Source organism: Pteropus medius, unplaced genomic scaffold, assembly GCF_902729225.1.
Source record: "Pteropus medius unplaced genomic scaffold, Ma_sr-lr_union100, whole genome shotgun sequence".
Lineage (NCBI taxonomy): Eukaryota > Metazoa > Chordata > Mammalia > Chiroptera > Pteropodidae > Pteropus > Pteropus medius.
This window is the reverse complement of record NW_024346692.1, coordinates 2,952,720-2,975,015: the sequence shown is the minus strand read 5'-3', so window position 1 is coordinate 2,975,015 and position 22,296 is coordinate 2,952,720. Positions and strand designations below refer to the sequence as shown.

The following is a 22,296-nucleotide window of genomic DNA, read 5'->3' as shown; positions in this document are numbered from 1 at the left end:
CTTATGGTCAGTGGGATATCCAGGTTTAATCTATAGAAAGCAAGAAACTAAAGATTTGTGAATTCTAAAGTACTTTATCAGTGCATACTGGACAGTCACTTCTGAGACACACAGGATAGCAAAGACTTCCAAGGGAAATGCAGCAAAGTTTTCTTTTTAACCCACTCATTCAGATATACAGTGGCAGGATTTATTCTACCCTTTATTATAGTACTCTCCTTATTCTACCCTTTATTATAGTACTCTCCATTATTAGTAGTGATTATTTTTTAAATCATAGAGGAGAAGAGCATGAGGGAGGAGAAAAAAAATAGAATCTGAAATTACTGTTTTTCTAACTTTTCGAGTGGTTATTGAAACGAAGAAAATAATATTAATTCATTGTTCATGTATATCAGGTTTTATTGTATTATATATGAAAGTAGTTGTAATTATGTTTTAAATATTTTAATGGTAATTTAATTATAAAAATGTTTTTTTAAGAAAGTTATTTAAATATGGAACTCTTAGACATGTTCTTACTATTGAAATAAGTTTATAGATTATTGTCAGAATGTTTTCTGTTAGGAATTGGCTTGGTTTAATGTTTGACATCTGTTTTCAGCCTTTAAGAAGAGCTTGCAGAATAATCTTTTTTTTTTTTAATAGAAATTATGATCCACTCATAACACAACCGAAGAAATATGCCAAATCCAAGTATGACTTTGTGGCAAGGAACGGCAGTGAGCTCTCAGTTCTAAAGGATGATATTTTAGAGGTAATAGAATTTTACCTTTATATCTCTTAATAAAATAGATTTATTATATTTTCTCTTTTCATGTATATCAAAACCTTCCTCAAAGACATGTTGAGGTCAAGAAATTATTCTTCAATAGTATTTTATTTTACCAAAGATAGAGCTTATTATATACATATAGCTATATCTATTTAAGAGGGGAAGCTATTTTATCTGTTTTTTTGTTAGTGTGTTTGGCTTTTATTTTTTTGGAGGGGGCTAGATTTCTAGGCTTACTTTCTCCTCGTCCTCTTTCCGGGCTTTGTTCATTTTGGAATCAAGGCTAGTTATCAACTCAGATGTAGATGCACTATAATATTTTAATAAGAGAAAACATTTCCTTCTTCCTGTTCTAGTACCCTGGCACAATGAATGAATTAATGGTTGTAGGAATAATCTACCATGACTTTCAGATCTCTTTTCTTAGTTTATAACTGAGCGTTCATTCTCTTTAATATATAATGTGAGATAATCACAGTAGTTTTTGTAGAGAAAAAAGTTTTCATACTTTTCTATTCCAAAGATGGAGACAATACATAGACCTTTCCAAGTGAGTTGTTTTAGTTATCTATAATAGTGCAAATAAACATTCTTGAGAGGTAATATCAGCCTTGGGTAGATTCACAGCAGTAGTCCCAAACCTGTTCTACACTAGTAATTGTAATATTTAATGTAGTTCTTAGGAACCATTAATCCCACAATATGCTGATGCAAAGTCAACTTAATAGAAGTGAAAAACAGTTTCTTGGCCTAGGAATAAAAATTGGATTCCTTTATAGATTGATTTTGGTACAGAAATGATGCCTTTATCTTCTTGCATAATGACAGATCCTCGATGATAGGAAGCAATGGTGGAAAGTTCGAAATGCAAGTGGAAACTCTGGATTTGTGCCAAATAACATTTTGGATATCGTGAGACCTACAGAATCTGGAGTAGGGCGTGCTGACCCACCGTACACACATACCATACAGGTAATTATGAATTTTGAGCAAAATTTAACTTTTACAAGTTTCCGAATTTATCGCTCTTAAATAGGATTTAAATACCTTTTGTGTATTAATCATTTTGGTTGTACAATTTGTACATATTTTTTAGGATAGCTCAGAGGCAACGGTGAGAGACATAGGAGAAATTATACATATATTTTATGGTTTACTTCTTTGGGAAATTGTTCAAAATGTTTATAATTAAATGACTTTCTCTGAACGCTATTTTTTACACTCTATAAAATTTCTGACATATGGAGAAATAGTATTTCTGCCTCTTCACTCTTAACCATAGCCCGCCTAGTCACTGGCTTCTTGTTAGACAATAGCACAGACAGTGGCTGGAATATCCAGTGGTTCTTCTTCACTGGGCTTTGCCCTCATTCTCTTAAATGTTCTGCCACTGACCAACTTCGAACTTGTACTTATCTCACCTTACATCAACACATGCGTATTTATTCATTTGGGCTATAATATTTTTCCTCTCTTGATTTTAAGATTGAAATGTATTTATGATATAGGTTACATGGGTAAGGTTCTCTCTTCTTGATCACTGAAAAATTCTTGAGTTCTATGCCACCATTCCAGGATTTAAGTGATCCTGGTTATCTCATTCACCCTAGCATCTGAATTCACTTGCTATAAAGTGTTGAGATTTGGGGTCTGTGCCAGCAGAGACAGAATGGATGGACTATCTCATGTATAGCCTCTGAATCTATGATGCCTTTTTTTCTCCTTTTTTATCAGAATCTCGAGCAAAAGATCACATCTAATCACATAATAATGTCATGAATTTGAGTAGAAGCTACATAGACTATGCAGTGGAAGCATTAATTTTCATGCCTAGGCTTAGTAAAATATAGACTGTCCATACCTAGAATCTTGGTCATGTACTGCCATGTCCATTCATTTAAATATTTCTGGCTCCTCGTGGCATTCAAGCCTAGTACAGGTCCTGCACCTAACCTTATTAGAATCCAATAATAAAGCAAACATTTAAAATAAATAATTAATAATTTACAATTTATGTATCTTCATAATTTAAAGTGATGGCAATGGAAATTCTGTTTGCTGTGCTGTTTTGGCTGGCCTGATGTACATATATATATTATATGTTTATTTTATGTTCATCATTTGTCATTAGCTGTTGATGCCAAAGAAGGAGTTTGAGTTATTCAAGGTATGGTCTACTCCATTTCCCATGAATTTTTGAAGTGAATTTCCTAACTTTGTTATAATACCTTTTTCTTTTCTACATCCTGACTTTTCAGATTTCGAGATGTGGTTACCTGACATAATTAATATAGGCTTTTGTTTGGTTTATAAATGCAAATTCTTTATGTTCTTTCCTATAGAGGTTTTGACTGAATGCCTTATACAGTGTTAAAGAGTGTGTGCTTGAAACATATGCCGAAAACAGTGATGGAGTGTATCTATCCCCTTTGAGCTCTATGGACTGTTTTTAATATTTAACTCATGATAAACTGTAAGAGACACTATTCACAAAGGATATAGTTTTGTGAACAGAAGCCAAGAGTTTATATTTTAGATGTTAAAAACAATTATGCAATTATCCAATTTTGTTTTTATTTATGTGCATGGAAACTCCCATAAGATACCTAAAACTTGCAAACAATGTAAATTCTAAGTATTTCCCCCCACCTGCGATTTCTTAAGGAGTTTAACCTCTCTTACTTTTTCCTGTTTACTGTTCAGTCTTGTCTTTTTCTTCAGTTCTGATTCCTGACTTGAGCCACAGTTGACTTTTCTGTTTAAAGGTTGCTTCTGTCTAAAATTGAACCCAAACTATAAATATATATCATAGGTAGAGAGAGTACTTTTCGAGAATATAAAACCTATCCCTCCTTTCTTGAACAGAGCTTCATCTTATAGTTTTGTCAACTTTGGCACAACCAAGAATTTTTTTAAGTACTCACACTTAAAAAAACTTTTTGGTTGTTTCAGGAGTTTGATTTGTTCTTGTATGGAAATAGAAACTTGTGGGGATTGCCCATTTGGGCTATTTCCTTTTAAACTTCTAACACTATATGACTGTCTACTGAAAATTTTTGGATGCAATTCCAAATGCAGTGATGTATATGAAAATGTGTATAGAAGTGTGTGTGTGTGTGTGTGTGTGTGTTTAGGTTGAGGGCCCTGCCTTTAACAGGTATTAAAAACAATCAACCTTTTTATACCCACCAAAATTTTGTAAAATTTTAATAAGCAGGCTTGTTAAAAGGGTTTCTATCCTGAAAGTCCTCATTACACACACACACACACACACACACACACTAGATTAAGATGGAAAAGAAAAAAATTCCTCAGAAATACATGTCAGTCATTTTATATCTCTACAACAGTGTTACCAGATATCCTTATCTAAAATATATAACAAAAAATCCTGCAGCTTATTTCAGAATGACAATAAAGATACCACATATTTATGTAGATTCCAGTGATCCTAACATCCTAACCTTATAGAACTCCACTGGATTACAAATATATCAAAGGCAATTCTGTGTCATATTCATCTCATTCATTCACTCGACAAATATTTACTGAGTGCAAGCATGTCGTAGTTGATAAATAGGAAGACAAAGCCTAGCTCTGAGCAGACCCTCCGTGAAAGTCTGCCATCCAGAATCTAATTTCTAAGCCACCTGCCACGGCTTGCTTCTTCTCTCTTTGTACTTGTATATTAGGAATAGTTACTGTCACTCTCCTCAGAAATGGCCAACACACTTTGTCCATTTCTCTTCCTTTCAATGATATCAAAATTATGAAGAAATTTAAAGAAACATCTTATAAAAAACATTTTATATCCCTGTACTGTATTGCACGAAGATATCTAATATTCCATTGCTTAAACTTTCTTCACATTCACAGATAGCAATGATATTATACTCCATTAATAATCCCAGTGATCAGTGCTCATGGTGTATGTCAGGCATGGTTTAAGCACTTCGCAAATACTAATTCATTTAATTCCCACCACAACCTTATGAAGTAAGCATATTGTATATCTAAGGAAACTAAGGTACAGGGAAGTAACTTGCCCACAGCTCATGCTCTGATGTACTCAGCTAGTATGGGGAATAGTGCTTAGAAGAGATCAGCATCTCATTTTGTATAGGCATATAGTTATACACTGTGTGAGTGCTTAAAGGGACATTTTCTTAGAATAGCTTTACCACACATTGTACTGTGTTAAAAGTTGACCTCATCAGTCACCATCCTTGGAATTGGATTTTTCCCTAATGCATCTATTCCTTGGATCTCAATTATTTTTTTTTTTATAATTTAGTATAATAATCCAAATTATATAATTCACTATAGAGTGTAGACATTTTGCAGATAGTGGGAATAAGGGTATTTGATGTAAACTATTCACACGTAGTACCTGTAAGTCACTCAATTTTTAAAAATGTACACATTTGTTACTCTTATTTTCTTTCCCTTACGTTTCCTCTAAAGAGGAAATATATAAATAACGTCATCTCCTGAGAGAAAAGCACAAGAGCAGCCCTTGCCTATTGTTCACACTTTTGGTTAGAAATTGTCATCTGATGGCAGGGATGCTAGGACCTGGCACCAGTAGTGAATAGGTGTTGAATTGCCACCTGATGTCCCTGAGAGTCCAGGCTATTTAATATCCTCACCTTTGGAGTGATTTTTAACAGCTCTGTGAAGACAGCTATTCCCACCTAATGCGTTTCTCACATGGCTTTAGCAAAGTTTTAAAAATAAAAGGGAGGGAGATGATAAAGAATTTATGAAAGATATGGAACACAAAAAAGGACTGAATGAAACCACAGGGAAAAGGAAGTAAACGCTTATGAGAGAGTATGGAGAAATGAAGATAAATAACATATCTTTTGATGAAAATTTTGTTGTAGAGCCTTCTTGAGCCTAGTAGTAGTTTATCTGGGAAACAGATGGACATCCAGGGTGCTTTCTCCTCACCTGGAATCTACTTGCCACATGAAGTTTCCCATATTTCTTTTGATTTGATTCCCAGACCTGCTAGAATTACCCTTTTGCCTATATAGAGTGTCACGCTGTTTGCGAAGAGCAGACACCAAACCTCCCCCTCTATTATCTCCAATATTCTCAGACGTTTGAGTAAAGAAATCTTGCATTTATATGGGTTATTAAGTCTATCATTATTATAAGTATTCTGACTCTACCAAGATACAAATAATTATGAATGTCTGGTTATTATGGTCCTGTGAATTCAATAGAAATTTTCTTGTCTTCTCTGTTTCTTAGCAAGAGATATCATGATACCATGGAAAAAGCCCTAATCTAGATTTTGGTAGACGAGAATTCTAGTTCTGATTCTGCCACTAACTATCTATGTGACCTTAAAGACAGCATTTTACTTTTCTGCACTCCAATTTGCTCAGCTTTGAAATGGATGGGATCAAGTTTCATGATCTCTACAATCCAATCTAGATATAAAATTTTGTTATTTTCTATATACATGTATAAATAGCCCTAAATTAAAAGTTGAAATATTTTCTCCAGGTAACTACTAAACCACTAGCTTTACTAATTTTAGCCCATGTTATTAATGCTCTTTTTCAAACTCAGTTCAGGTATTCAGATACTGCTGAACAGAGTGTGACCATTTTCATATTCCAGCAGACAAACTTTCTGATAATATTCATTTTTAAAAAGCTTAAGTTCAAAACACTCTATTCATCTATTAGTTAGAGGTACGGCCTTTAGACAAGGATGGTTACTCTTTATTCTGCCTCACGTATTGACATTTTCTCAAATTCTCTTCCTCTATATAGATAGATAAATAAATAGATAGATAGGTAGGTAGATAGATACACACACGTATATGTTTATAAATTATTGCCCTACATGCATATATGTGCAAAATTATAAAATTTCCTGTTTAGACTGCTTACAAATTCAAAACTAAACCTCAAAAAAACACACTACGATATATATTTCCTTTTGTAAACTCAACCTTAAAAAATTAGTCTTACATTTAATGTACTATAAGTATATTCTTTATAAGCTATAAGAATAAGATGAACCTATATCTTAATATTTTAAAAACACAGTACTCTAATATACAAATACTTATTGAAATGCCTATACTGTTTATAATCATGTGAGTCTATATAATTAGTTTTCCATGGCTAGATAAGAGTGATGGAAAATAATTATATATTTACAAGCTCCTTCACTGTTTGATTTGTGGGCAGGTAATTTTACTGTCAAAAATTAATTTGCTCACATTTTCTGATATTTGATGTGAATTATAATTGATATTATTTTAGTTTCATCTCCTGTGTTAATTTTCTCATTTGATGTGATTTGCTCCATTTCCCTAATAGCAATTACTTGGCGAGCTGTCAGAGGTAACCCACATTTGTTCCTCATGACACTTCTTTTTAATATAATTTTTTAGATTCAATCTCTGGACTTAACACCCTCCAAATGTTCCAGCTGTGCCTAGTTTTCTCCAGAGCCCCAAAGAGATCAAATTTAGAAGAAAAGTGTATAGGTTAAAATTTTAAGAACAGTTCAATTTTAATGGTTTTGTTGGGCTTACTTGCATAATTTCCCCTGTGAAACAGTGTCTTGTGTGAATCAGGAGCTTATCTCTAAATAACTTTCTTTAATCCTGGAGAATTTCTACTCAGCTTTAGTGGCTAAAAAAAAGTGACTCATTCCAACTTAATTATCAATTTTCCATGGGTTCTAGTAATTCCGACCTCTTTCAGAGAAAGAAAAGAGAAAAAGACAGATTTTGTTTTAAGCAGAACTTTAAATATATTTGTTGGAGATAAAAGGCAAGAGTTAGGTAGGGCCAGTTATGGTATTAAAATAGGTTCACACCAAAGTGACCAGTCATTTCAGTTTGCTTACAACTGAGGTGTTTGTAGGGATGTGGGCCTTTCAGAGCTAATACTGAAAAAGTCCTAGGAAAACTGGGAAAAATTGGTCAAGATTTCATTTTTGACTTTGAAGCTTCAGCACCCTTGGTTCAGAAGAAATTTCAGGGTACAGTTCTGCTCTCCAAAACTTTCCATAAGTTGAGAGTACATTGGAGTCATCGGTTCTTACTTCCAACCAAAAATCACCAAGGGACAGAAGTGCTAAAGAGAAGAGCCATACATTGAGTAGTAGGTAACATGGAGTGGGGAAGATAGGGAGGGAGATAGGAAAGTGAGTTCAGGAGTCAATACTGATTCTGTTTCCTCCACACCAAGAATGACAAATCAGTTTCCAAATGAAAGCTGACTTGGTTGCCATTTCAGAACAGGGTGTAATAATTTAAGGAAGGCACTTTTCCCCCTTTACATTCCAGGGGTTGGAAGCATGAGGCAGGAAGAGAGGATTAAGATAAGAGAAAATATGCAAGTAAATAAAATTTATGGCATAATTCATGAAAAATTTTCATATGGTTTCTCTACTTTAATCAAATATACATGTATAAAATATTTAAGCCTATTGTTAGGTTATACTGATAAGGCTGCATTAAATAGCAATGACTGAAGAATGAAATGAGACACAGAAGATCTGGTGAGCCTGTCTTCAGGCTTGATTATGACAGTAATACACAGTGTATTCAGTTTTTCACAGTATTATTTAATGGATAGCAAAACCCTAGCTGTTTTTGTTTTTATGAAAGCAGAAGATATGAATCACTGATAGCATTTTGTTTGTTTGTTTAAGCTTTAAAAACAGCAGTATAAACTCTTACACTTTTGAAATCCCAAAGTGAGAATTTACTAGCCCTTCAAGCAGTTGTCTAAAGGCCATTTCTGTCAAGGGAACATTGCATATATTTTAATCACGTGACTTTGGTGTGTGCTAAGTATTACATTTTGGTGATGTTTGCTGTATTTTGATTTCTTTAAATATTTTATTGGCCCAAATATAGGAACATTGTTTTGTGATAAATAATAATAATAATAATAACAACAACAACAACAAAAACAAAAATATTAATAATTAAATAAATAAACTTTTATTTAATATATTAGAACTATTCCTAGGTCTGGAATGCTAAAAGGGTCAACAATTTCTGTTTCTCTCCCATCTAGCTCCATGGCTTGCTCCATGAATCTCAACTCCCTGTTCCTTCCCTTCCTGCCTGCCTCTTTCCTTCCTCCTACCATGCCCCTTCTTCCACTATCTAGCACCATTATAAACACTTCTGTCAGTTCCGCTTTCATCCTTGGTTTATGCCCTTCCCCCTTCTCCACCCGCTGGCTGGTGAGTGGTAGCTTTTAAAGAGACAGCAGAAAAGAACCAGGGTGCCCTCCCATGCTGGTTTCCACAGGTGTTACTCATTTGCTGTGTAGGTGACTATGATGATGGTCGGTGTGTTGTTTTTCGAGTAATGATTTAATTAAAAAGTGGTATGTATGTGTGGTGTGTATTTTCATGTTTTTGATCTCTGTGGAAATTGGGGAGGCCTCTTTTAAAATCAGTATGACCTTATATTTGGGCCAATTTAAAAATTGACAGTAAATACTGTTCTAACCAAAGGACCAGATTACCAAAAGGCCTGCTTTTTACATTTTATCTGCTAATCCTGGATTTTAGAATAATCAAAACAGTACAAGTGTAGTATCTAAACTTTACCTAAATTATGAGTCCATTGCTCTGTCTTTGATTCTACAAAAAAAAAAAAAAAAATGCCTTTTGAGAATTTGGAACTTGTTATAATGCAGTTATCTACTAACTAAAATTATTAAAGTTTTAACTGTTGTATGTAGTTTAATATTGAATATACCTGGACTGTTTTCTAATTACCTTAACAATCATGATTAAAATGTTATCGAAAGTTATTGCGTATTGTTACATCCATGTTTGTTAATATAAATCCTACATGACCTTTTTTCTAATGTACATTTTTGAGTTGCAGTCATAATCATTGAATTAAACCCTACCGTTACCCTCACCGCCATCCATCCCACAACATTCTCATTTTAACAAGGAAAATTTCTAATTTTAATAAATTAGTATTAAGATGATGGTACAAAGAGTTATGACTGGAATAAATTAACAGCATTTTAAAATTACTTGTTTACTTTAAAACCTGGTCTTTTTATCTACTGAAATATTGCCCGTCTTCTTAACAAATTACTTGGAAACAGAATTAAACTTTTTTTAATATAGCACACATTTAAAATAAGGAGTAAGTAATGCTTTATGTTATTCATATTTAGACTTCCAGTGCAATTAGAAGTTTTTATTAAAGGAAATTATAAAATAACCAAAAATCTTTTGACCTACTCTGGTTGTGTATGATTCCAAGTTTAAATTTAATTTTTTTTTTACATTTGTTACTATTATTAATGATACTATTTTCTATTAGTGCATCCTTTTGACTCCTTAATTTACATTTGGATTTTGAACAAATATGTAGAGTATTTAAAAGATGATTTTGAGTGATTATTATACCAGGTAGGATTGGAGATGTGTATATATGTGCGTGTATATGAACACACGTATACTTAAATTTGCTATGAATTTGAAGTAAGTTAACAAATAAATATTATGCCCAAAATGTCCTGTCCAAGTATAATTTGTTTTCCTAGGCCAGGTTTATATTTTTACAATTTCAAATTAATTGTTCGTCTTTTTGTAGAAACAAAGGATGGAGTATGGTCCAAGATCAACTGACCCTCCCTCTGCTCCGTCACCTCCTCCAACACCAGCTCCTGTTCCTGTCCCCCTTCCACCTTCTATTCCAGCACCTGTTCCTGTGTCAAAGGTCCCAGCAAATGTCACCCGTCAGAATAGCAGCTCCAGCGACAGTGGTGGCAGTACTGTGCGAGATAGCCAGAGACACAAACAACTTCCAGTGGACCGTAAGTTCCCCAGGGAGGCAAAAATTAAAAGCAAATTAAAAGCACTGCCAATTAAAATATTGTTTATTACTGATTTTACTAGTATTAAATATATTCAAAATGTAAATTAAATATAAATAATAGTCCTTTATACTTGCATAATACTTGATAGATTGCAAAGATTTTCACTTAGTTTCTCATCCTCCAAGTAATTCTGAGAAACAAGTTCTTTCTGTTCTCTAATATGTATATTTCTACACATAGTCCAATATATTGGTGAAGACTCTGGAACCAGACGTACTTGAGTGCGTATAGTGAAACATCACTTACTGGCTGTGTGATTTTGAACAATTTAATAATCCTCTCTATACTTCAGTATCTGAAAAGTGGAGGGGGAGTGGATAATGATATCTACTTCATATGATAATTGTGAGGATTCAGTGAGATAATGCATATAAAGCATTTAGATCAGTCATTCTCAGCCAGGGATGATTTTACTCCTTTCCCCTGGAGATATTTGATATTGTCTGGAGACATGTTTTGATCGCAGTTATTGGGTGGATGCTACTGGAATCTAATAGGTAGAATCCAAGAAAGTTTAGCAATGTCCTGCAATGAATAGGACACCCAACCTCGACTCCCAACAGGATTACCTGGCCCAAAGTGTCAGTGGTGATGCTGCCGATGATAGCAGTAGATATTTGCTCACTGACATAATATGTCATATGGGTCGAAATCAGTCAGGTTTTTCAACCTGAGCACCGTTGACATTTGTAGATACAAGCACACTAGCTTAATATAAACAACCTGACAATAGCAGTTTTAAATTTGCCCTCCAAATTCAAATTTCATGTGATTTAGATGTCAACTTTATTTTTTCATAAATTTAAATTTCATTTTTCATATGAATGGTTTCAATGAGAACCAGATTTAAATAAATGAAAAAAAGAGACCCCATGGCCCACTTTGGATTATCCTCATTGGGACTGGGAACAGGGTAATTTGAAAGCCAAAGGTAATTCTAAGATAATTTGTATTTTGTTTTACCTTCTGATATATGACTGGTTTGTTTAATCTTCGAATTATGTTTTTTAGTATTAGGAAATTGCTTTGCTTTACCTATACTTGATATAAAAAAATTATTGGAAAACTAGAGCTGGGAAGATAATTCCTCAATGTGATAAAAGAGTGTAAAGGGTGTGTTTGTGCTTATGCGTATAAAGGATATCTTTCATTCTCTCAGTATGACCGTTCCTAGGGCTCAGTTCTTTTCTGGATTCTTTTCTCCATAAACATACTTTTGCTGTAGATGAACAGTCTATTTCCATGCCTTTATTTTTTATTTTTCTTTTCTTTTATTTTAACGCCTACAGCACCCAATATTCCTAGGTGGTCTCCCATCCAAGTACTAACCAGGCCTGACCCTACTAAGCTTCCGAGATCAGATGAGATCAGGCACATTCAGGGTGGCGTGGCCATAGACTCCATACCTTTAAATAACCATCTATATAGATGGAAAAGGAATGACTCCCAAATATGTCTTCCTATCAAATCTCATCTGACATCTAGATACATGTATTGAACTATTAACGTTGTAGCTGAAATTTAATCCTTAAGGTTCAAATTCAAAACCAAATTATTGAATCCTTCACTCCCATTTTACCCTACTGTTTTTCTTATCTCAGTAAATCATAGCCATATCTATTTAGTTGTAGCCATTCTTGATAAATTAAAAAATTAAAAAAGAAAACACTAAAACTATTGTTTTAGAAAATCTGGTTAAATTCATGAAGCATAAGCCTCCTTTTATACATTACTATCTCTCCCGAAGTGTAGCCTATTTAAAAATCACCTCCTTCTCTATATCTTGACCCTACCACAAAACTAATGGAAAAATGAGGTTTTGGAAAAACAATGAACTCTTTCTGTGCAGCAAAAATAACTATATGTGTGTCTGTGTTTGAATGAAGATATGTGTGTATATAAATGTAATATGCTACTAAATTTTTTTTAAATTGTTTATTTTTTTTAAAGACATTTATATTTTTTCAGTGATACCAAAGACATAGTTTTGAGATGAGAAAGTTCTATGTTTTTTATTGATTTCCCTAAGGAAAAATTTCCTGTTACAAATGACTGTTCTCCCTTCGTTCTTACCACAAGTTTATAATATTTCCCTCTTTTGATACGTCAGCACAGTAATCTTTGACACGTGGCACTCTTTTTCCAGGCCTAGGATCAGAGTTCAGAGCACCCAGTCCCCACTGGGAGCAGTCTGTGGGTTGGGACATTTTGTTCTTTGTCCTAGTCTAAGAAACTAAGAATAACCTAATGGGAAAGATGCATTGTTAGAGTACTTTAAAGATAGAGACCTCTCCTGATAATTGTGACTCACCATTTTCAAGTCTGTTTTTCATAAGTAAAAAGGTGACATTGGTATATAAAATATAACATCTCTTCTACAATTAACACATGTACTTGTTTCCTTAAAATAATAAAACTTCACATTTACTTATATAAAGTTCCTTTTGAAGGTACCTCAAAAGTATAGTTTGACATTAAATAAACATATTTCTTTTTTATAAAACAAGTATTTTTTAATAGCTTTTTCTAGAGCACTTTTGGACAACATTTTTTTCTGAATAAATGTTGAGGCTTCTCAACAGTCTTATAGAATCAGATAGACATTTATTTATTGGTAACCAGCTTTCTCTCAAAATATGCCTATTTGCTACATGTATTCTCTATTTACTAGCGAGATTTATTATAAAAATAAAATGGAAGGAGCTATAAAGTGAATACTCATAAAAATATTGCCAAATAGCCATGAACAAAGAAAAAATCAACAGGCCTGCTTTTAAAATGTAACAAGTAGCAAGAGCCAGACTCCTTTTGCTGAAGTGTAACTGTGGTTGCCTATTCAAACGAGCTGCTTGGAGCCATGTGTCATCTAAGCTATTCAGATTGATTTATTGCAGGGTTCAAAAAAGTTCTCCTCTTATCACTTTTGACGATATCAATGCTTCAGTCATCTTGCATTTCTTCTATGTCCTTTGAAATGTTAGACCTTATTATTTGAGTTTAATCCTTTATAATCAGAAGTGTTATTTTAGAAAGAGGGATAAAGTTAGTCTGGTTTGTTGTTGTGTACTAGAACATTGCAAATGGAAACCAAAAGACAGGAGCACATTATGAGAGGTTTTTGTACTCCCTGGAAGACATGCACTTCAGATGAGCGTGTAGTGGCTGAGTCGGTAGATAATAAAATAAATCTTTTAGTGTGGTGATAATTTTTCCTTTTTATTCCTTTGAGGTGTACTCATGTGCTGTATGGCAGTATGATGTAGTGATTTAAAAGAGTTAACCAATGAAACGCATGTGGTATGTTACTTACATGTAACAATCAATAACATGCTCTCTCACTCTGCTAGCCTCCTCATTCTTCTTCCCTTCCTTTCTCTTATTGATCTTTCTTTTGACTTTTTCTTCAAAGGTTTCCTGAATAGCTGAAGCATTAAAAAAAGTAGACCGAAAGAACACTACACCATTATTTCACACTTTCATTTATTTCCCAGGGATATCAAACACTTTCTAAAACTTTCCCTGAAAAAAAAAAAAATTATAGAACAATAGTCACAAAAAGCTCCCTTAGTGACCAGGTCATTGCCATTTGCCAAATTGATAAGTAGATTACTATTAATCAGTTTTTTGTACTTAATCCTTGAAAGTGATACAGAAATAATGTATATTTGTGTGTATGTGTATGTGCGTGTGTTTGAGTGCGTATTTTATACATCATTTCCATAAGCATAAAATATTTAAGGGAGAGGGATATTAGGTAAGTTAAAGAGGTTTCAATGATCTTGGCCATAAAACAGCCATAAGCTCAAAGTCAAAAAAAACCAATTCTGGCTAAATTCTGCTATTCATTAACAATGTGATTTTTGGAGTTTGTACGTGATGCTTTTCAAAGTCTCTCAGTGAAAAAGTCAGCAGAACGCCTCCTTCATTCATTTATTCAGTGATTGTTTATTGAATCCCTACACTGTTCCAGGTGTTTCAGGTAAAGCAAACAAAACAGGCAAAACTGCCTTTTTCCCTAAGGCATATAATTTAATAAAAGGAAATAGATAGGTAAATAACAGAGTTGATAACAAATATTAGAAGATGCTAAGCAGAATGGAAGAAAATAAAGCCTGTACGTAGGAAGTGCTACTGGGGAGGGGGTTGCAATTTTAAATAGCGGATATCTAAGGATGGGAAGAGTGACCATGTGGATATGTAGGAGCAAAGCATGCCAGGCAAAGGCTCTTAAATTTGAAGAGTACCAAGGAAGCCATTGTGAGCTAGAGTAGAGGGACCCGGGAGGAGAGCAGTGGAGTTGCCTCAGAGAGAGGGAGGCCACATAAGGCCTGTTCCTAGAAGTAATTTGGATCATGTGGGAAGGTTTGGAGCACAAGAGTTGCAATATCTGACTTACATTTTAAAAGGATCGTTTTAGCTGTTGTGTGAAAAAAAATGAAGAGGAAGAAAAGAATGAAGAAGAAAGGGTGGGGGTGATGGAGAGTAGAAGCAGGTAGCCCTGTAAGTAGGCTGGTGGCTTAGACCGAGCTGGTAACAATAAAAATGGAGTGGAATGGGAAGATTTTTGGTGTATTTTGATGGTAAGAGTAACAGGATTTGCTGATGGATTGGATGTAATTAAAGACAAAGGGGACTCAGCATAGCTCCATGGTGTTTTGCCAAAAGAACTGGAAAAAGGATTATCATTAACGAAGTTGGGAAGTCTTGCGTAAAAGTAACCTTTAGGAAGAAGATAAGCAGTATATATTTGGACATGTTATATTTGAGGTATCTAATAGATATCTAAATGACTACATCAAGTCGACAGTTGGCATATGTGGATGTAAAATTCTGAGCAACAGTCTGGACTGGGGAAATTATTTTGGTTTTTAAGTGGCATTTAAAGCCTTGAGACTAATCTCAGCGATCATTGATGGGGTGACTGCAGGCAGAGAAGTCTAAGGATTGTGCCCTGGAATACTGTAATGTTACTTAGCCAGTGAGATGAGAATCTTCACAAAAGGATTCTGAAAAGGAAAGGCCAGGGAGACAGAAAGAAAATCAGGAGAGAATGGTATCCTGAAGGCCACTAGAAGGAAGTGTTTCAAGGAGGGAATCACCTTTGAATATTGCTGATTAAGTTAAATGAGACAAGAACTGGGAACTGACCATTAGAGTTTAGCAAAATGTAGTGGTGGGAGGAGGACAAAAGCCTAACTGCAATGAATTTAATAGGAATTGGAGTCCGCTAGTAGAGATGGCTTTTCAGTTTTGCTGAAAGGGGAGCAGAGAAATGGGCTGTAGCTGGGAAGAGATGTGAGGTCAAAAAAGGGTTTATTTAAAGGTAAGAGTAATAATAACAAAATAATAACATGTTTGTATGCTGATGAAATGATTCAGTAAAAGAGGAAAATTCAAACATAGGATAAGTAAGGGAGAAATTACTGCCAAAATATTTAAATAGAGGCCATGGAGTCTCATGCACACACACATAGAGGGGTTGGCCTTAGGAGCATGAGAACAGTTCATCTTAATAACTTAATAGGAAGGAAAGAAGGTAGTGTGTATGGAGAAAGTGCTGGTAGTCGAGAACCGCTAGAGGAACTTATGGAGGTTCTCTTCTAACTTCTTTATTATTTTTTTAAGAAATTAGGAAAGCGAGATCATCAGCTCAGGGTAAGGATAGTGGCATAGGTGCTAGAAGTTTGCACAGGAAGAAGATACTACATGCGTATCTAACAGGAGGCAGTTACAAAGTCTAGGTTTAGGACAGGAATTCTCCACCTGAGCTCTGTTGATATTTGAGGCTGGATCATTCTGTTTCAGGAGAATGGCCTATGCATTGCAGAGTGTTTTGTGCATCCCAGACCTCTGCCCACTACGTAATAGCAGTATCCTTCCCCCTCCCGACCCCAAAGGTGACATCCAAAAGTGTCTCCAGCCATTACTAGATGTCCCCTGGGGTCAAAATTTTCCCCAGTTGAAACTACTAGCCTAAGGAAATGCAGTATGATTGTCAGGGAGCTTTAATGGCCCAGTCGAAGTTTATATTCATGAATTTAACATGAGATTATTCAGCATTGTTGTGTTATCCTCAGTGTGCAGGTGCAGGCACAGAATAAGCAGAAAGTTAGATTTAACAAGGAGTGGGGATTTGCCAAACGAGTACAATGAAGAGAGAAGAAAAGAGCTAGGGAGTGATTTTAATAATTGATCATGGAATTTATACCGAGTGAGGACGAAAGTGAGGAAAGATGGTAGGAACACTATAAGTCCTATGGGGTCAAAGGATTTTTGGCATTGGGTTTTAGAGAGAGATGTATATTAGGAGTTTTTAACAATAACCTACTCCTTGTTGGTCTCTAGGAAGGAAATCTCAGATGGAAGAAGTGCAGGATGAACTCATCCACAGGTTGACCATTGGTCGGAGCGCAGCCCAGAAGAAGTTCCACGTGCCACGGCAGAATGTGCCAGTTGTCAATATCACTTATGACTCCACTCCAGAGGATGTGAAGACGTGGTTACAGTCAAAAGGGTTCAATCCGATGTAAGCCTCTCTGGGAATCCTTTCCAGTTTTCTGCGCTAAACATGCATTGTTTTCAATCTGGTCACTAAGATGTCACAAATGACCCTTTAAAAATGTGAGAGCCTAAACTACATTAATTTCATGCTCAGGAAATGACTTTAGCTCTTTATGGCTAAAAAAGAATTGAAAGAAGCTGAAATAACTATCATGTAATGGCACTCCATTTTCTTGATAGTGATGTCTGTTCATCATTGATCGCTTTAGCAAACTGTCAGCAGCTTTGAGGCTGGTAGCTTTTTTTCTCCCTCCTTAGGTTATACAGGGTAGGACTATGGTCTTAGCTAGACTCTCCAGACCTTATAGGACATATAGCAACATATAGCAGAATCTTTCCTTGTGCTGCAGGATATAGATTCCAGGCAAATAAAAAACAGATAACACGACCTGTCATACATTATAATCTAATAGGGTTTTTCCTTTAATAAACCCATGGTAAAGTTTCTATTTATCTATAATCTTAGAGTTTGTTAATAGTTTACATGTATTTGATACAGTGAACTGTTTGAATAATACATATTCAGGAGAACTTGAATGTTATAAACTCACTTAGCATGAATCAAAAATGAGGTACACTAGTTAATTAACTGGTTACTAGAAAGTTATCTGTTCCTCTTGCAAAACACCAAATTTCAAGACTTGGGACTAAACAATAATGATACTAAATCCAATTGGCTCCTTTTCGTATTTCACAATCAGCGTCCCTTGCCATTGTTCTGTCTAGGCACTGTAGTTCCATTTATGAGTTCCAGTGTAAGGAACACTTAGAAAGGAGAGGTTATAGCAGGACCAGGAATTTTTCTTTCTTCTGGACAATATTTTTATTTCTTTTTCCTGCTTTTGTTTTTTCAGGACTGTCAATAGTCTTGGAGTATTAAATGGTGCACAACTTTTCTCTCTGAATAAAGATGAACTGAAGACTGTCTGCCCTGAAGGGGCAAGAGTCTTTAACCAAATCACCGTACAAAAAGCTGCATTAGAGGTATGACTTGTCAGCCTGAGGCGTTATTCTGCATTTGTAAAGAGTGTGGACTGCAAATTGAAAGCTCTGAAATGACCATTTGCAGGGAGATTAATTTGTTATAAACGCTCATGTAACATGGAGCTTCATCATATACTTTTGGACATTTAATGAAAAGCCTAATATTTGCATTTTGTATGCGTTAGCTACTTCTGTAGGAATTTTAATAATGATACAGTGGTAAACATTTACTTCTGAGTAAATGCCTTAAGAGGTCAGAACTCTTTTGCCTGTCTTTAATATTTAATTTGGAGATTCTAGTAGGTTAGAGGTTATAGGGTATTAAAACCCTAGCCATATATCTTAGGCCTGGTTATACATCTAAGTAATCAGAGGGAAAATATTAAGTAGGGATCATGAAAATAGGGAGCCCTGAAGAGTAATTATTTAATTGTAGCTATCTGTATGGAAGTAGGAGAGTAAATGTTTTCTAGATTGGATATACTTAAGCTTCCAATATCCCACTCTACTTAAAATGGGCTTTGTAAAGTTAGTAGTTTCCAACTGTTACATCTCACAGCTCTTAATAGCTTTCATGAAAATTATACTTGGACTCAAATGAAAGGATATAGGCTTTGGTGTGAAATTGATACATAATTATCTCTGGCAGGTATATTATATAAATTCAATAGTTAAATAGCCCAGGGTGAAATAGCTTCATGCATACAACCCCATAACTATTCTTAGTCAGGAGCAAGTTTATTTCCCTTGGAAATTTTCCCTACGACATTTATCTTGGGGGTTTTGTTAGGCTTTCTGCATATTGAATATGAATAAGGATTATATCTTTTCCGAGACAGTTTTGTTACCATTGTAATACATTCTAATTTTATTGAGGGTGTATAAATTACTTTTTAAGGGTATGGTAGAAAGTTCAGGTCCGTTCTAACATTGCTGAACTTCTTCAGTCCAGACTCCCTATCTCTGTTATTTGCCCTCACTGCCTACTTCCTACTGGTCTCTTGCTCCTGTTCCTCAGGCTGTGGATTAAGGCAGAAACCAACTAGTACCTGAGGTTCTTCATCTTCCTCAGCCACCACACCCTTCTCTTGCATCTAGTTCATCTAGTTTTAGATTACTCACCTGTGTTGCCAGAAACTTCCATTGACAAGAGCAAGCTGAGGGGGGTGCACAACGATTGTAGGAAGGCTTGGAAAGGAGAGAAGCTGATGCGATGTCACAGGGTCAGGACAGTATGGAGGGAAACTTAGTGTATTCTGAGCCCAGTCTTTGAGTCTGGTTGAGAGTTGAGAATCCTCTAAAGGGAGATGAGTATCTTGCTTGAACTAAAGAGGGTTCTTTGATAATTTCCCATCTTATTATGCTTATCATGTGCATACTTTCTTGCTCCCAGGGAATCTAGAGCAGTCCACATGCATTATTGATTTATCTTCATAATATTCAAGTGAAGTTGATTGAATTGCCCTAAGACACTTTTATAAATAAAAAAATTATTAACGTGATATGTTAGTGAAGTCCAGTAGCATCACTCATATGAAGGACAGCCTTTGGTTTTTCCCCAAGAGGTATTAGAAGAAAACCGCGAAGGACGTTTACCCTGAGCCATTTGATTAAGTGACCTGCAGCCTGCACAAAACTGTAACCATCTTGTCTGAACCATGTTTATTTTTCAGGATATCAGTGGCAGCTCCGAGTTACAAGAAATTATGCGAAGACGACAGGAAAAAATCAGTGCTGCTGCCAGTGATTCAGGAGTGGAATCTTTTGATGAGGGAAGCAGTCACTAATTTCTTTATATGTTTGTTTTTAAACTCCATTTAAACTTTTGGCATTATTCTAACGTGCTTTGTTTTAAGAAGCCATGAAGGGAATGTCAGATTCTTATCTCTTGGTATACTTAATTTATCGCCATACAATAACAATGCAAACGTAAGTAAGCAGAGGACTTGCTCCTGGGCCCTTTATTTTTACTAAAACTGAGAATTTTTAAATAGAATTTTTTGACCTTGGGAAATATTTTGTTTACTTTACCAAGGTGAAGTTTCCTTTACTGGATTATGTCATTATAATTTCAATGTATAAGCAGGCATTTTTTTTTTTTGACAGTGATGAATTTATTTATTGCAACAAAACAAAGATATTGCCCATGATTCAAAACCTAAACAATTTCAGTTTTGTCTGTGACTACGATGTCTGCCAAGCAGGGTGTAGATTACTTTAGGTTAGCCTCTGCTTACTTAAATGTCTTATTTGACATGCTCAATGATAGAATATTTCGAATTATTTAAAGTTCTTAATGCCAACAGTTTTTTTTAAAAAAAAATCAAGACATTTAATGAGCTGTAAACTACAACAAGGCCTTGGACATGCAAATATAAACCTATAGAGCATTCCCAGGCATTTTATTTGTCATGGCTCTGTTGATTACAATTCCTTGTATAGCTTGTATTTTGATTTAGTTTATATTCTGCTTATTATCTATTCTGTGTTCTTATATATGAGAAAGCACAAGTGGAAAAGAGGTCATATATATTCAGTCTGTCACAGGAAGTAGCTAGCCTACAGTGGTGTGAGTTACAGTATTTTGCTTAATGAAGGTCTCAGTTCTGAATATTGATATGAGTAGTTAAAAGGAAATTGGGGCCATTTTATGTGTTTTATCTGTATCAAGTTTTTCTGGTAATAAGAAACATGTAATTTACACATATGTTAATCCTGTGAAAGATTCTAGAGATAGAAAAGAAAGATACTTAACCTTCAACAAATGTTATTTTTGGAAACACAGTTTTTGTCATTAAATGTTATATTATTTCACATATATAAAACAGATGTTATGTAAGAATGTTGTATATTTTAACATAAATCCATTTAGAGAGATTATCTAGATTCATTAATTTTCATAGTGCCTTTTTTCACATGAGTCAGCTGGAAAGTCTGCAATAAACAGTATTTGCTGTATGTTAATAAATGGCTTCTGACTCATTGGCAAAAGGGATCTTTGGTATTTAGCCTGGGAATCGAGGTTGAGTGGAATGGGAAAAAGATTCCCACTCTTTTTTTTTTTTAACTGATTTCCATTGTATTTTTGAGTGTGTAGAAGTCACTCTAGAATACTTTCTTCAGTCATTTCTCTTATTTCCATCTTTCTTATTTCATCATCTTTTCCTCTTATTATCTAGTTACAGTCAGTCATAGTAGTAAAAACAAATTTACACAGCACTTATGATTACTAAGTGCTTCCACAGAAATGCTTTATTAGATATCTGCAGTAACTCTGTAATGATATTTTATAGATGAGGAAATTTTCCTGAAATCGTGAGGAATATGAGAGTCTCGCATCTTCCATGTCTCAATCTCTGTATAACATTGCCCCGTGGACAAAGTGAAGCAAAATGAGAATGATAAAGAATTATTATAAATCTTTTCCATTTCTTAAGCATTGATACACATTTATAACTTAGCCTTTATTAAAAAAATCCCTAAAAATGTGGGCATAAGACAAAATAAAATAAGAGGTTAAAATAACCTGAATGTCATGTAGCATATCTGATATTTTAAAAATTAGTATAATTTATAAGTATATCTTTATGCTATAAAATTCCAAAGGAAAATATCACAGGGATAGTAATTGCAGGAAGCACTTATCTCCCTCAGGGCTGTGGGAACAAAGAAAAGAGTTGAGATTAGTGGAATTCAGAATCTTGAGGAAGAGGCACTACAGAGTATGGATCCTGACATCTGAGGAACTTGGTCACTGGTACCTGAGAAGTTTGGAGGAAAGACCCCACAGCTAGTGAATAAGCTTCTAAAAGGGAACAGCCTAACTGGTGCTGTTGCCTCAGGAATTTAGAAAAGAATTCAGCTGAGAGAGTAGTTCAGCAGATCCATGGCTCTGAGACTCAGACCTCTTGGGAGAGCATGCCAGCCAGCTGGTACTTAAATTTCTGAGAGGGCACAATTATGCTGCTTCAGGGAGCCTGAGGAAAACCAAACAAACTGGCAACTGGAACCTACTGGGAATCAGTTGCTACTTATAGAGTGAAGAACTATTGTTTGGGTGATGTTGATAGGAACAGG

General features: G+C 34.8%; 1 protein-coding gene and 1 pseudogene across 7 annotated transcripts in view; one reads left to right on the top strand and one right to left on the bottom strand.

The window, feature by feature from the left end:
- Positions 1-21,187, top strand: part of EPS8 (EGFR pathway substrate 8, signaling adaptor) — a 155,783-nt gene extending 134,596 nt beyond the window's left edge. For 3 of the 7 annotated variants that reach the window (XM_039876438.1, XM_039876439.1, XM_039876434.1), the window contains 6 exons: positions 649-757; positions 1,604-1,747; positions 10,389-10,611; positions 17,020-17,200; positions 18,090-18,219; positions 19,893-21,187. In XM_039876438.1, coding sequence (XP_039732372.1) covers positions 649-757; positions 1,604-1,747; positions 10,389-10,611; positions 17,020-17,200; positions 18,090-18,219; positions 19,893-20,006 — 901 coding nt within the window. In that variant the 3' untranslated portion in view covers positions 20,007-21,187. The remainder of the gene's footprint in view (positions 1-648; positions 758-1,603; positions 1,748-10,388; positions 10,612-17,019; positions 17,201-18,089; positions 18,220-19,892) is intronic. The other 4 variants (XM_039876440.1, XM_039876435.1, XM_039876437.1 and 1 more) reach the window with 2 other exon arrangements.
- On the bottom strand, positions 11,955-12,073 carry LOC120613777 (uncharacterized; annotated as a pseudogene).
- Positions 21,188-22,296: the final 1,109 nt, after the last annotated feature.